Source organism: Sylvia atricapilla, chromosome 5, assembly GCF_009819655.1.
Source record: "Sylvia atricapilla isolate bSylAtr1 chromosome 5, bSylAtr1.pri, whole genome shotgun sequence".
Lineage (NCBI taxonomy): Eukaryota > Metazoa > Chordata > Aves > Passeriformes > Sylviidae > Sylvia > Sylvia atricapilla.
This window is the reverse complement of record NC_089144.1, coordinates 66752663-66765137: the sequence shown is the minus strand read 5'-3', so window position 1 is coordinate 66765137 and position 12475 is coordinate 66752663. Positions and strand designations below refer to the sequence as shown.

General features: G+C 42.7%; 1 protein-coding gene across 1 annotated transcript in view; it reads right to left on the bottom strand.

The window, feature by feature from the left end:
• LOC136361771 (synapsin-3-like) overlaps window positions 1–12475 on the bottom strand; it is a 169515-nt gene that overhangs the window by 17876 nt on the left and 139164 nt on the right. Inside the window, exons 7-8 of the mRNA XM_066319910.1 lie at window positions 6134–6276; window positions 997–1071 (exon numbers count right to left, since the gene is read on the bottom strand). Of these exons, the coding sequence (XP_066176007.1) occupies window positions 997–1071; window positions 6134–6276 (218 nt within the window). The remainder of the gene's footprint in view (window positions 1–996; window positions 1072–6133; window positions 6277–12475) is intronic.

Sequence of the window (12475 nt, the reverse complement as noted above, 5' to 3'; positions counted from 1 at the left end):
TGTGCTTTAGTCTACACCTCTACTGGAAGAATACCAGTGGTCTGCTAACTGAAAAAGGTGGAAAACTACACAGAAGTACATAGAATTCTCGCATGTTTTTCTCAACAACTCATTAGGTTTTCTCTGAATGTTCCTTTTATTGTCCTTTGGACTTTCTCCTTGCTATTTCTCTTCCATAGCTCCTTGCTATTTCTCTTCAACTGTGATTTCCAAAATTGGACAGAATCAGAATTAATCATGAACCTGACAAACTGGAGTTATAACCTGAAAAAAATATTAAATTCACTAAGGATTGCCTACACGTGATCCATGGATTCTATAAATCTATGAATAATCTACTTAGATGGGATGAAGAAAAGTGACGAGAACAAGTGTTAGTTCTTCAGGACAGCAGTTATCATGAGTCCACAGTGTCAGGCAATTGCAGCATTAGCAAATATCACAATGATTTGAATACATGGAAGTAGCATCTGCAGATTTTAGTCTGTAAAACCATGTAATTATTCCTGCTCTGTTCAACAGTGAGAAGACCTCATCTTTCAGTGACCACTTTTTCGGTGACCACAGTTTTTTTTCCTCTGTCGAGTAGAAGAAAAACTCTTTTCTGTGTCTGCCTCTCATTAGCAATGTTCTTAGAATAACCTCATGTTACTTTGTGTTTTGTGCTTTGACCTTTCTGATTTTATCCCTAGATGTTTGTACTGGTGTGCTTGACCTAGCATGCTGGTCTTGTTTCCTGTGGTTACATTCACTAAAGGTCTAATGATTTAGCAATGTTGGTTTCTAGCTGTACTTTCAGTCTGTTCTTCAAAATAGGACAGTTTGCCTTTGTGTGTTTAGTGTTTTTTTTAAGAGAACACTTGGTCTTTTAAAGTCCTTATCCAGCCTCCCAGGAGACCTCACTTACCAGTTCTCTCACTTAACCAAAGTCGGAAATACAATTCCTCCTTTCTAACCCAAGAATAGCTAATACAGTCTTGAAACACTCTTCCTTACCTCTCTGTCATTGCAATCTGTTCTAGCATTGCAGAACCTGTGTTTGCCTTCCAGTTTCCAGAGATGGAAGTCCTCCTAGGAAAACAAACCAAAAACATAACTTGAACATGAAAATAGACTCCTGCCCCATCCTCCCTCATACTGTAGTCCTCATTCTTGACTCTGTGCTTGTACAGGAGGGGATGAGGTGAGGTTCTTCCTCCCAGAAACCTTTCGAAATCCTTCCTGAACAATACTCCATACAGGATATGTTGTTCAGACTCATGAAAAACTGACTGAGGATTTTAGGCAGAGAAACCTCCAAGGAATCTTAAGCACACATCAGGCTCTGTGAGTACTTTCTTTCTTTATACATGAGACCTAGGGGAGCTGAAATGTGTGTAAAAGATCTCTAGGATAATCACCCTTGTGTTCTGCAATGGGTGGCATTCCTCCATCCATGGAACAGAAGCTCTCCAGGCAAATATTTGCTGAGCAGCTTCACAAAATATCGGTTCTGACATTCCAGGTTTACCTAAATTTGATTTCAGTTGTACTTCTATGTCCACTTCAATTTGATTTCAGTGGTACTGATGCCATAGAATATATTATCATCCTGTCTTTTCACTGGCTTTTCACTGACCTGTCGGTGGCTCACTGTGTTCAGACTTGGAGAATTTCTTATTTCAAAGTCTTTGGAGTTTCAAAGTCATTAGCTGCAACTGATAGTTAATTTCCAAAGAATGGTACTGTTGCTAGAAAATTCTGGGTTTCACCACTGCCATCGGGTTGAAAATTTTCCTTTTTTGACCTTAGGCTGAAGGCAGACATCAGACAGCCTGCTCTGACAACACTCCAGATAACCCTCTCATAGTGTACAAGTCAGGATCATAAACTTGGATCATTATAGCTGATTACCTAAGGCTCCCCTTTACTCCTGTGAGAGACACCCTAGAATGCTTTTTCCAATTCTCCTCCAAACTGGTATATTTAGTTGCTGTGAAATTTAAACTGTCTTTAAACTATGTTTAAAGGAGTGGAGGGGGTGGAGAGTGCAGGGAAAGGAGCATGATTACTGTGTCAAATAACAGCGTTTTCATATAGTTAACTTTTGGGCCTGTTGCCTTCACCCAGCATCCAATTTTCTGCCCTACTTCCTAAGCAAAATAATGGATTCCTCCTCAAGCTTGGACTGTCATGAGCCCTTTGATTGCCTGTAAGGTCAGTGTTCAGTTCTAAGCCTTTCTTTCTCTTTTGATATGGGATTCTTAGGATTATATTTTTCACTTCTGCAATGGGAAGAATCACTCTTTGCTAACACGTATTTTTAACAGAAAATTGCCCTGCAGTGGCAGAGGACATCCAAAATCCCATTAGTACTAGTGGGAACTCCTGGAGTCTCATTAGTGACAAGATGATTTGACATTGGTGTTTAGAAAATGTACCTGGCATACCAAATGTAAGCAGCTGTGTTGTCCCTAAGAAAATGAAACCACAACTCAACAGTTTTACAAGGAAATTTGACATGGGAAAGCTCCCAAAATAAGAACTCTGCTCCAGCCATTGGGCTGATTGGTTGGACTTGTTTATGCTTATTTATCTTGAGCCAATTTTGGGCATAAGATTTAAAATATATGCCTGCTGTATTCCTAACTTTCCTATTAGGGAACCTTGCTGTTTTGAAACTGAAGTGTTTTATTTGAAGCCGACTGGATCAGATACCAAACCCTAGACCACAGCCTCTGTCAAGATCACTTCCTTCCAAGCAATTGTGTGAGCAGTTCAGGTGTCAGCTGAGCCCCCAAACTTACAGAATCACAGAATCACTGCATATTCTCAGTCAGAAGGGACTCAAAAGGATCATCAAGCCCAGCTTCTGGCCCTCCACAGCACTATCCGCAAGAGTCACACCATGTGCCGTAGAGCGTTGTCCAAATGCTTACTGAGCTCTGTCAGGCTCAGTGCTGTGACCACTTCCTTGGAGAGCTGTTCCAAGGACCAACCACCCTCTGCTGAAGAACCTTTTCCTGATGTCCAACATAAACTTCCCCTGACACAACTTTCGGCCAGTCCCTTGACTCCTGTCACTGGTCACAAGAGAGAAGAGATGAGTGCCTGCCCCTCCTCTTCCCCTTCTGAGGAAGTTGTAGAGTGTGACAAGGTCTCCCCTCAGTCTCTTGTTCTCCAAGCTAAATAGACCAAGTGACCCCAACTTCTCCTCATACAGCTTCTTTTTGATTTTCTTTTTGGTATTGTATGAAGTGAAAATGGAGGCTGAAGACAAAATATTTTCCTAAGGATGTCCTGCCCCAAACCCCATTTCATTTAGGGACTGAAAGTTGAAGTGCTTCCAACCATCCTAAACATCAAGGGGCCCCACAGTGTACAGTCAGTATCTTAAAGAGAAGGATCCCAGACTTTCAGACATCAGTTGCTCAAACAGATTTGTGACCACAACACCTTCAGCATTGTTTAGGAGAAGTGGATAAATGAGCTGATCAAGAGCTGTTGTTGTCCTATCTCAGTCTGTAAGAAGCTCTAGTTTAGACACAGTTGATGTGGTATCCCCTACAGAGCACATTGAACTGCATTGGAGGTGACAAGGTCAGAAATCCACTCAGGAAACTACAAAGGAAGGGTATTACCCTCTTACTAAGAGCTGGTGGCAAGAATATTCCATGCCTGAAAGTCAGTAGCTGCTGGCTTAATTCAAAGTGAACAACATTTCACGAGTCTTAACTGGAAATTATCCCCCTGTTTGTTTCCCGTTGGTGTGAGTGTGGAAGCAAAACTTCTGTCCCAATTTCCCCTGTATCATGAGTTGTTTTAATGTTTTCTCTTCACCAGTATTACAATGGCAGTCAAATACATGTGGTGGAATTTTAGGTATGTATTCGTATGCTGCTTATCTGCTGCTTTCAGACTGGCTCAAGGCATGGGCTAAGTAGGAGTTTGTTAGCAGTGTAAATCTGGAGTCACTGCACTGAAGCCAATGGGAAACTGAACCGAAGCCTTGGGTCATGGGCTGGAAGGAAGTTCACTGAACATCTGGAGCAGGGAGGAATGCGTGACTCACCCTGCAGCATCCTCCCTCTGGCAGATGCTTAGTGCAAAGTAAACATACTCTGGAGAATTTCAATGCAGTCTTCTCTCAAAAGAAAAGGGGCTTTTAAAGTCTATATGTGTGGGTGAAGGTATAAAATTACTGGATAGATTCCATGGTTCACAGATCAAAGCAAGTTACTTAGTATGACGCTACTGCAGATGCTGGAATTGCCTTTAAGTCTGAGATTTGCCAGCATGACTAATGGTTTTGAGTTTCCTATTTGGGACACCAGTGAGAACCCAGATATTTTGGGTGCTTTTACCTCTGTCCTTAGACATAGAAGGGATTTATACCATAAAATAACCTATTTTGTCTAATGCCACGGTGGAAGGAACAGCCCTTGGTGGGACTGACTATACCACTCTCCTAAGCTCACATCCATAAATGGCTCTCTCAATCTAAGTCAACCTCCTGGGTTAGCGAGTCACTGGGTGAATCTTGCTGTTTACTTTCTCTGCTAATGAGCTTCATTTATCATTAAGGTGTTCTCTGTTTATGATTGCTCTCATATGAAAACATTTTTTCTTTAGCAAATATTTGTTTGTGCAGCTATACTCCCAAGCGTGATTAGGTCTTAGTGTGACTGCCTCCTTTTCTTAATCATCTGGTATTATTATTTCTGATCCCTGTTCTGGATGAGTGCATGGTGAGTATGAATAAAAAGTGAGGAGAGAGCACATGATCAGACTAACTTGGCCTCTATTTCAGTTAGAGGCAGTTGGGGATCAGGCTCTGGAGCCAAGGCTGGGTGTGTTGGCAGGAATAGGGAATTTTAATTGATATTTTAAACTTTCTTTCCTTTGGCCAATTTGAGTCAGACTTTCTGAGATGTTAATGTAATATTAGGCAACTGTGCTATTGTTGACATGATTCAATTAAAAAAAAAATTCTTTCATTGAGATCACATGAAGTAGGCAAGTGTCCTACATGTCCTTCCTTCCCATGAAGAAGTGATCAGTCAAGATCTAGTTTCCTTAAACATCTCTGTGCTAGGAATCCAACTGGGAATTTTAGGCAGTTATAGCTGAAAAATACGTGACTGTGTACATTTGATTATCTTGTTTAACTATGTTTCAGCAGAACTATGGCCTAGAGGTTTGTAAACATGGACCCAAAAGACAAAATGTTGTGGGTGTTAGGTAACATGCAATTTATCTGGCGACCTGAAGAATGTACTGCTGGAGCTGACTACTTGTCCAGAATTCTGTGGTTGGATAAAGAACTTCTGGAGAAGCTGTGCTGTGTGGCTTTTTTCATTCACTGGTTTGTAGTAAGAAGAAACAGGTGTCTTACTGACTCATGTGGTTACAACTCTAATTGAGCATGGTGACTACTGAAGTTCAGCTGAACGCTTTTTAATACTTTTAAACATACCAATGTTGAAGATTGCTGTCATGCCACCTCCCTTACTACCCCACAGAGCAGGGAGGAGCTTTGGGGCACCCACAGAAATGTCTCACCACCTCTCCCCCCTTTGTATGCATCAAGGAGCACATATACAAAATGCCCACAGAAACTCAGTGCGCTGCCCTGGCTGGGGCCGTTTGTACCTGGTGCTCTGTGCCCCTTGTGTGATGTGGTGCTGTGATCTGCAGCTGGGGGGAGGATAGGGTGCTGCTGTGGACTGCAGGATGAGGTGCTGCTATGGCCTGGACACTGTAGGACTCCAGGACTTGCAGTTAGTTCAATCATTTATACTTTTTTCCAGGTGGAAAGTGGGCAGGTTGAGTTCCCACTAGAGGGTACTTGGAGCTGGAGGATTTTGCTGGGAAAGATGAGCCCTTCAACAACAGCATGGAGAGGTGATGGCCAAGCACGGTCATTATAGTGGGAACTAACTGAATCTCAAAAACAGACAGAGATTTACATTCCAGAAACAATGACCTGATAGTGACTAATGGTGAAGATGCTTGGTGGATGAGGGATCTGTGTTCAGAGGTGGGAGGAGAACAACAGGGTTATTCTTTAAGGCAGCTACCTACTCCTGCCCAGAGCAGACACCAACTCAGTCATATCCATAGCAGTGTCTCCTCCCCATAGCCATGCACTCACATGTAAGCCTTGTAGTTGCTGCCAATTTTCTGGATTCGGATGTCATATTTGGAGTCAATGAATGGCTCGGTGGTGGCGTAGGTTTTTGCCATGGCTACTATGCTGGCCATGTCCCGGAAGTCGTGCTGGTTCTCAACTTTGACCTTCATCATCAAAATCCAGGGAAAAAGAGACAAGAGCAAAAAGAATATGAATACTTGGTGAGCAGAAGTCATATCTGCACCTGAATAGAACGATGTCAGTTAAACCCCACACAGACACAAATGAGGACAGAGCAAGGCTCCTGTGATTCAAAGAGAAGTTTTCCAGAGTAAACCAACCCAGAGCAAATCCATCCCATTCTCCTTCCTCATGCACCAGTCCTGGTAATCCTGGCACCAGAGAGGCAGCCAGACCTTTGCCCAAGTGGCTTTTGCTAATGCTCTTTGCTTTTAGGATGCTTTAGAAAAATACTCAATCTCTTGAGAGGTATTACTTCATTCAAACTTTGCAACTGCTATCTCCCATGTTGGGATGGATGAAAACAGAGTATTTTGGGTGGTCAGGAAATACAAACCAGTTCCAGGAAATCAACATGAGAGCTGGTTGTCTGCCATCTTTAGATTTTAGTTCCCTGGCATTTCAGATTAACCCCCTCCAGACTTTCCTTGAGGAGTTGGGCAGGTCTCTTGACTGGACACAAACTTTGAAGGAAAAGGATGTTTCTGGAGGAGTTTGTGACTCTTGAGGAGACTTGTGTGAGTGTGAGGCAATGAGCATGTGGGTAGGACAGCTTGTTGGGTATTAGACTTGAGTCACACTTGAAAATGAAAGAGCAGTTGAGACTTTTGAACTACAGTTTTTCTGAGAAGATGGCTTTTAACAGATCTGTATTCAGTTATGGAAAAATCTGTATCTTAATTAAAAAAAAAGTGAAACGAGGAATGACCAAAACAGCAGAAATTCTAATGATATAATCAAATCTCTACAAAAGCTCACTGACTTGTGAGAGCAAAACTGAAAAAGCATGTAACAAGAACATAGTGGACGACTTCACCTCACTCATACCTTTAGCGTATCATCAAACACTTGTTTAGTGCATCAGAGAAACCTGTACAAGTCTTGTTCCTTAGGGCTGGACATATGCAGGAAGGGTAGATTAATTTGTGGAAAAAAGACTATGATGGTATGAAAAGGATGAGCAAGTGAGCGACTTTCTTTATGCTATTACCCTCACTTTATATCTTGGTAGTGTGTTGAGACCACAGTTGGGGATTGCAACCCTGCTTTGCCAAGTGTGCACTGAGGGGTGACAATTCATCTATCTCTTCTCCAGAAGAGTTTCCTAGCTGCATCACTGTGTGTTGAAGAGGGTGATGCCAAACTCTGTGGGGCCAGCTGAAGGAAGCACATGCAATGGTATTTGGTGTTCCTTCGCAAAGAACAAACTAGTGGTTTTATGTATCTGCTTCCAGCCATGGGAGGGTGGGAGCCTTCTTCACCAGGGAACAGAGGACAAGCTTGTTGCTAACCTGTTTTACTCTGTTTAGATTGTTTTGTGTAAGTGCCAGCTTACACACAGGCCAAAGATTCAGCCACATCCTGTTGCAGAAAAGCTCTCAAAAACTGAACAGTTGTAGGGAAGGTGAAAAGTGCAATCAGTTTGACCCGTGACCATTTCTAGATGCCTGAATTGGAAAAAGAACTCGTCTTTGCTTCTCCTGTTTCTGACCACCAAATACCCCTAGTCCTTCTCCCTTTTGCTGTGGTGAGGGCTGTGCTCTCACCATCCAGGAACTGTTGAGGAAAGGAGCAGAGGGCGATGATAGTCATCTGTGGGAAGGGAGGGTATGGAAAAAAAAGAAAAAAAGGAAATAACAAATATAAAGGGGATATGTAAAGGCAACCATTACATGACATCCAGGAGGAGCAGCCTTGCTCTAGGCTCTGCTGTTTCCCTCTCTGTCTGAGTGGGGATGTGCAGGGCAGGGTGAGGTGGTAGGAATGCCCCAGAGGTATCAGGGAGAATGAGAGAGGGAACCCAGAGCCCAGACTTGCAAAATACCGGAGGGAACAATGCAGGCTGTGTTGGAGCTGAGTATTTTTGTTGTACTGATAAGAGCTGCCCTGAGCTGAATGACATCAAGCAAGAGAGTCCCACCCAGGTGAGATGATCACAGGAGGGACTGCAAGGGCAGGCACACTGACATGGTGTTACAGCATATTCTCCCGGACCCTCTTGGGAGTGAGAAAATACAAAAGCCATTATATAATGACCTACTTGGAACAAGGACATTTGTGGGATTTGAAATAAAGTGCTATGCTTGTGCAACAGATGTCTTTGGGCTCAAACTGAAATGTTTGCATCCACAGCCCAGGACCATTTGACCCAGAGCAGAGGAAAGGATGCAGCTTCCCCCTCCAAATTGGAATTAGACCATATTGACATTGCTAGAAATGAGTTCATCTTGTTAAATATGATGTTTCCTCAAAAATACAGCATGCTGTGGAAAAGAAGGGTCCATTTCTTCCTCCTCTCCACCACCCCTTCCTAATGCTGAGAGAAGGAAAGCAATTGAAAGTGTTCTAATGGACCTGAGGACTTTTGGCTGGGTTAATAAAGAGAGGGACTCACAAAGTAAGAATGAAAAATAAAGATGACTCCCACAGTGCTACACCACTGCACAGTCCTCAGGAAACAGCTCTGGCATCTTCCCTGGCCTGTACCAGAATACTTCCCATGGACTTTTCAGAGAAAGCAACTCACAGAAGTCCCCTTGTAGGAGATCACAGCCTTATTTCCCACCAGGCATCAAAATAATCACCACACCAAAGCTGAAATCTGAGCCACCATTTGTTAATTGTTAGAGCCAGCCAAATTTGACAAAATAACAGCCGTGTTCTGGGTTAATGCTGGTTTATCACAGGGTATGGTTATTACTTCATAAACAGGAAGCACTCAAGTTACAGTCAAATTAGATTTATTTTCCTGACTTATCTATTGAGTCCCCCATTTTATTAGCTTTTTATTTTTAAATGTTGTATAATTCATTTCCTCCTGCCTTTTAACCCTTTTAGATGTCAATAAGATATTCATTTTCCTAACAGAAGAAAAAAATCCCAGACGTAACCAAAGCCAGAGTGGATGTAGTGTGACACCAGAGGGCATTATTTTAAGAAGGTGCTATTAAAAATCAATCCAGAGAAAAGTTACCAATTTATCTAACAAGAGACAAATCGGTCTTCTAAAATGGCAGGTTGGCCAATACATGAAACTGATGAAAGAAGTTGGAAAGAAGCCATTTTCCCCCTCTCTCTCTTTTATTTTACAACCTTCTTAGGATAAATGCTATATCCCATTAACTGCATAGAGGAGTGCAAACAGCGAGTACAAACACAGCCCCTGCCCTGGCAGCCTGTTTGCTTAGCTGTGCTGCCTGTTTGAGCAGCAATAGACTCATTCTGAAACCATAAGTTGCTGTTTGCTGTAGCATTTTAGTGACCTGTTAAGAAGGGTTTGAACCAGTGTGTTGACAAATGCCTTTTCTGAGTAAGAAAGTTCCTCCTTCCCTTCTGGCTCTCTCCTCTAACCCAGGCACCAGTGTTGCCCTAGCATGCTCCCTGTTGGAAATGGGTGTTTTTCCTGGGGACATGCTCACAGAGATGTGACCATCCCTTTGCCCTGTGGTGGCATCTCAGAGCCTGATACTACATGACCTGCATCTGTTACCTGTTGCCATCCTCAGCCTGCCTGAGAAGCACTGATCTTTTTGCCTTTGGCTGGAGGGCAGTCCAAGGGGCAGGTCATGAAGAAACATTCTGCTCTGTTCTTGCAAGGCAGGATTTTGGTCAGTTCTGGCAGAGTGGCAATTTCATGGGGCAGTCTGAACCACACCTGAGATCTGTTTGAGCACAGGTTCCTTCAGTGAGGGATCTATCTGGGTAGAAACTTCTGGTTCCTCTGTCTCACAGTTCCCTAATCTGCTGCCTCTTGTACATCCCAGATGTTCCTGGACACCAGGGTCCCAGGGCTATGGCTCTCCTCCCTCATCTTTAGCCTAAGTGCTGCAAGGTATTGCCTTACAGTTCCCTTTTGCTTTCATTATGTGGCCACATGAAAAAATAATCGGTTAGCCAAAGTGTCATAATTATCTTAGTCTGCTAGGACTGCCCTAGCCTTGCCTTTCTTGAGCATTTTCCAGTAAGAACTCTGTGAGGTTAACTCTGCCCTGCAGGCTAAACACACATCACTTGCAGAAGCACTTTCTGTGTCCAGAATGAGGTTAGAGCCAGGTTCAGCTGGAAGGTGAGTGTCCAAGGCTGAGTCAGAGCTGGACTTGGCAATGTGGTGTATAATTGACTCTTGGTAGGCTTGTGAAAATGCATGGTCTGAGTGTTTTCCTCCAGGGGAACTGATACAGTCACACAAAGATTGTGATTTTTTGTCCATCTTGACCTGCTCTCAGCCTTTCTGTAAGGACCCTACCATCTTGGGATAGTGGGTCTTCAGGGACAGTTCAGTGCAAATGGTTTCCTGAACCTCTCCTTTCCTTTAACCCAAATTTGGCTCTCCTCAGCAAATACTCAATCCAACTGACACACAATCAGTTGAGGCCTAATTTTGATCCACCCCAAAATAATGAAGTCACAACGGTGTCTGCATTTCCTTATTATTGCCGCACTGAAGTTCCTCATCTGCTGCCTTTAATGCATTGAACCTTCCTAATACAGAGCCCAGGTCTTGGCTGCTGTGGTCCTTAGTGCCCTGGGTCAGTCACTGTTTCCTGTGTCCAGCAAAAGCTTTCAGACTGATGTGCAAGAAAAGGGGATGTTTTTGCTATTTTCAAGATATTTGGAACATCCTCACTCATGAATCAGTGGGAATGCGGTGATTGGGCCGCTCTGTTGTGAATGAATGTTACATGTCAAGTCATTATTTGTCTTCTCTAAAAGAAAATATTTGTTCCTTGACAAACTGAGGCAGCCTTTTCCCTTCCTTTCCTCTTTAGCACACTGGATTTTCAAAGCTCTCACTTTTGGAACATTCTATTTCCAGTCCTGAGAGAGACAAGGTGACGAGCTGTCCTTCCTGATAAAAACCTTGTAGTATTTTTACATTACAGAGTGGCTCTGTTTAGTTTGTGCTATATTTATACCAGGGGGAAAAAAAAAAAAAAGAAAAGAAAAAGAAGCAGAGAAGTCTTTCCCATCCAGTAAGAGAGAAAATAACTCTGACCATATTATTATGAACAACAAGTTGTTCTTCTACAATGTAATAAATTCATCTGAGCCAAGGTTTGTACTGGGAAGGTGTTTTCATAATTATGGGGCAGGAAGGGACAGTAAGTGACTCTTAAACTGCCCTAATTAGAGAGGTCTAAAAGTAAAGTAGGAGTGTATATATATATATATATATATATATATATATATATATATATATAAACATATATATAAAGTCACATGAGCAGATAATGGTTTTCCTCTCTTTGTAGATCTGGCAGTTGTTTCCTTCTCATAATCTGATCAGGAAGAGGTGAAGAGGCTCTTTGAGTGAATTTGCAGTACTGGGCTCTGTTCCTAGGGCACTTTAGGGTCACGTTAACACACAAATGGCAAATACTAACACACTCAGAGCTTTATTCTTTTCCATGGGCTCTGGCATTATGAGATCCGGAGTCAGGAAGAAGTGTTATTCCTTTCTCACTGTACTGCTCTCCCTATTCAACAGAGACCCCCAATCATTTCTGGGGTAGCTAGGCTCAAACTGCACAATGCTTAAAAATGCCTCGACCTCTAAGGAGCTGCTGGGTTAACAACAGTTCTGTTCTGCACATGGAAAGACATCTCCTCTCAGTGTCTATCCATGGCTTCCCTGGAAGATTCCTTGAGTACTGTTGATCCTGTGAGTCTGGGCAACTTAAGTACACAAGAAAGAGCAATATGAGAAAGGTGCTTCTCTGCTGACTCCATAGTAAACAGTTGTCTAAGCAGTATTTGTACAAATATTTTATTTGTATCAAGACTGCACAGGGCCAACAGCATAGAGAGCACTTGTTACGATCTTCCAGTGCCACTGAAATATGATGTGATTCCAAATTTTGGAAGGAGGATGATCGTGGGAGGGGCTGAGGGGCATGTGTTCTGTTTTTAGATTAGAAGATTGTTCCTGGGTGAAGGCTATTACTGGTGTCTCTGTTCAAGCCAATAGAGAGGCTGTTGTTTCTGCATTTCTCAATGGGAATTTAAAAAAAAATGCCTTTTATTACAAATTCGTTTTCTCCATCTCCATGTGCACTTCACATACACACACATCACTTGGGGAGAGCATTTCTTTCACCAATGATATACTGCCACCCCTTTTGG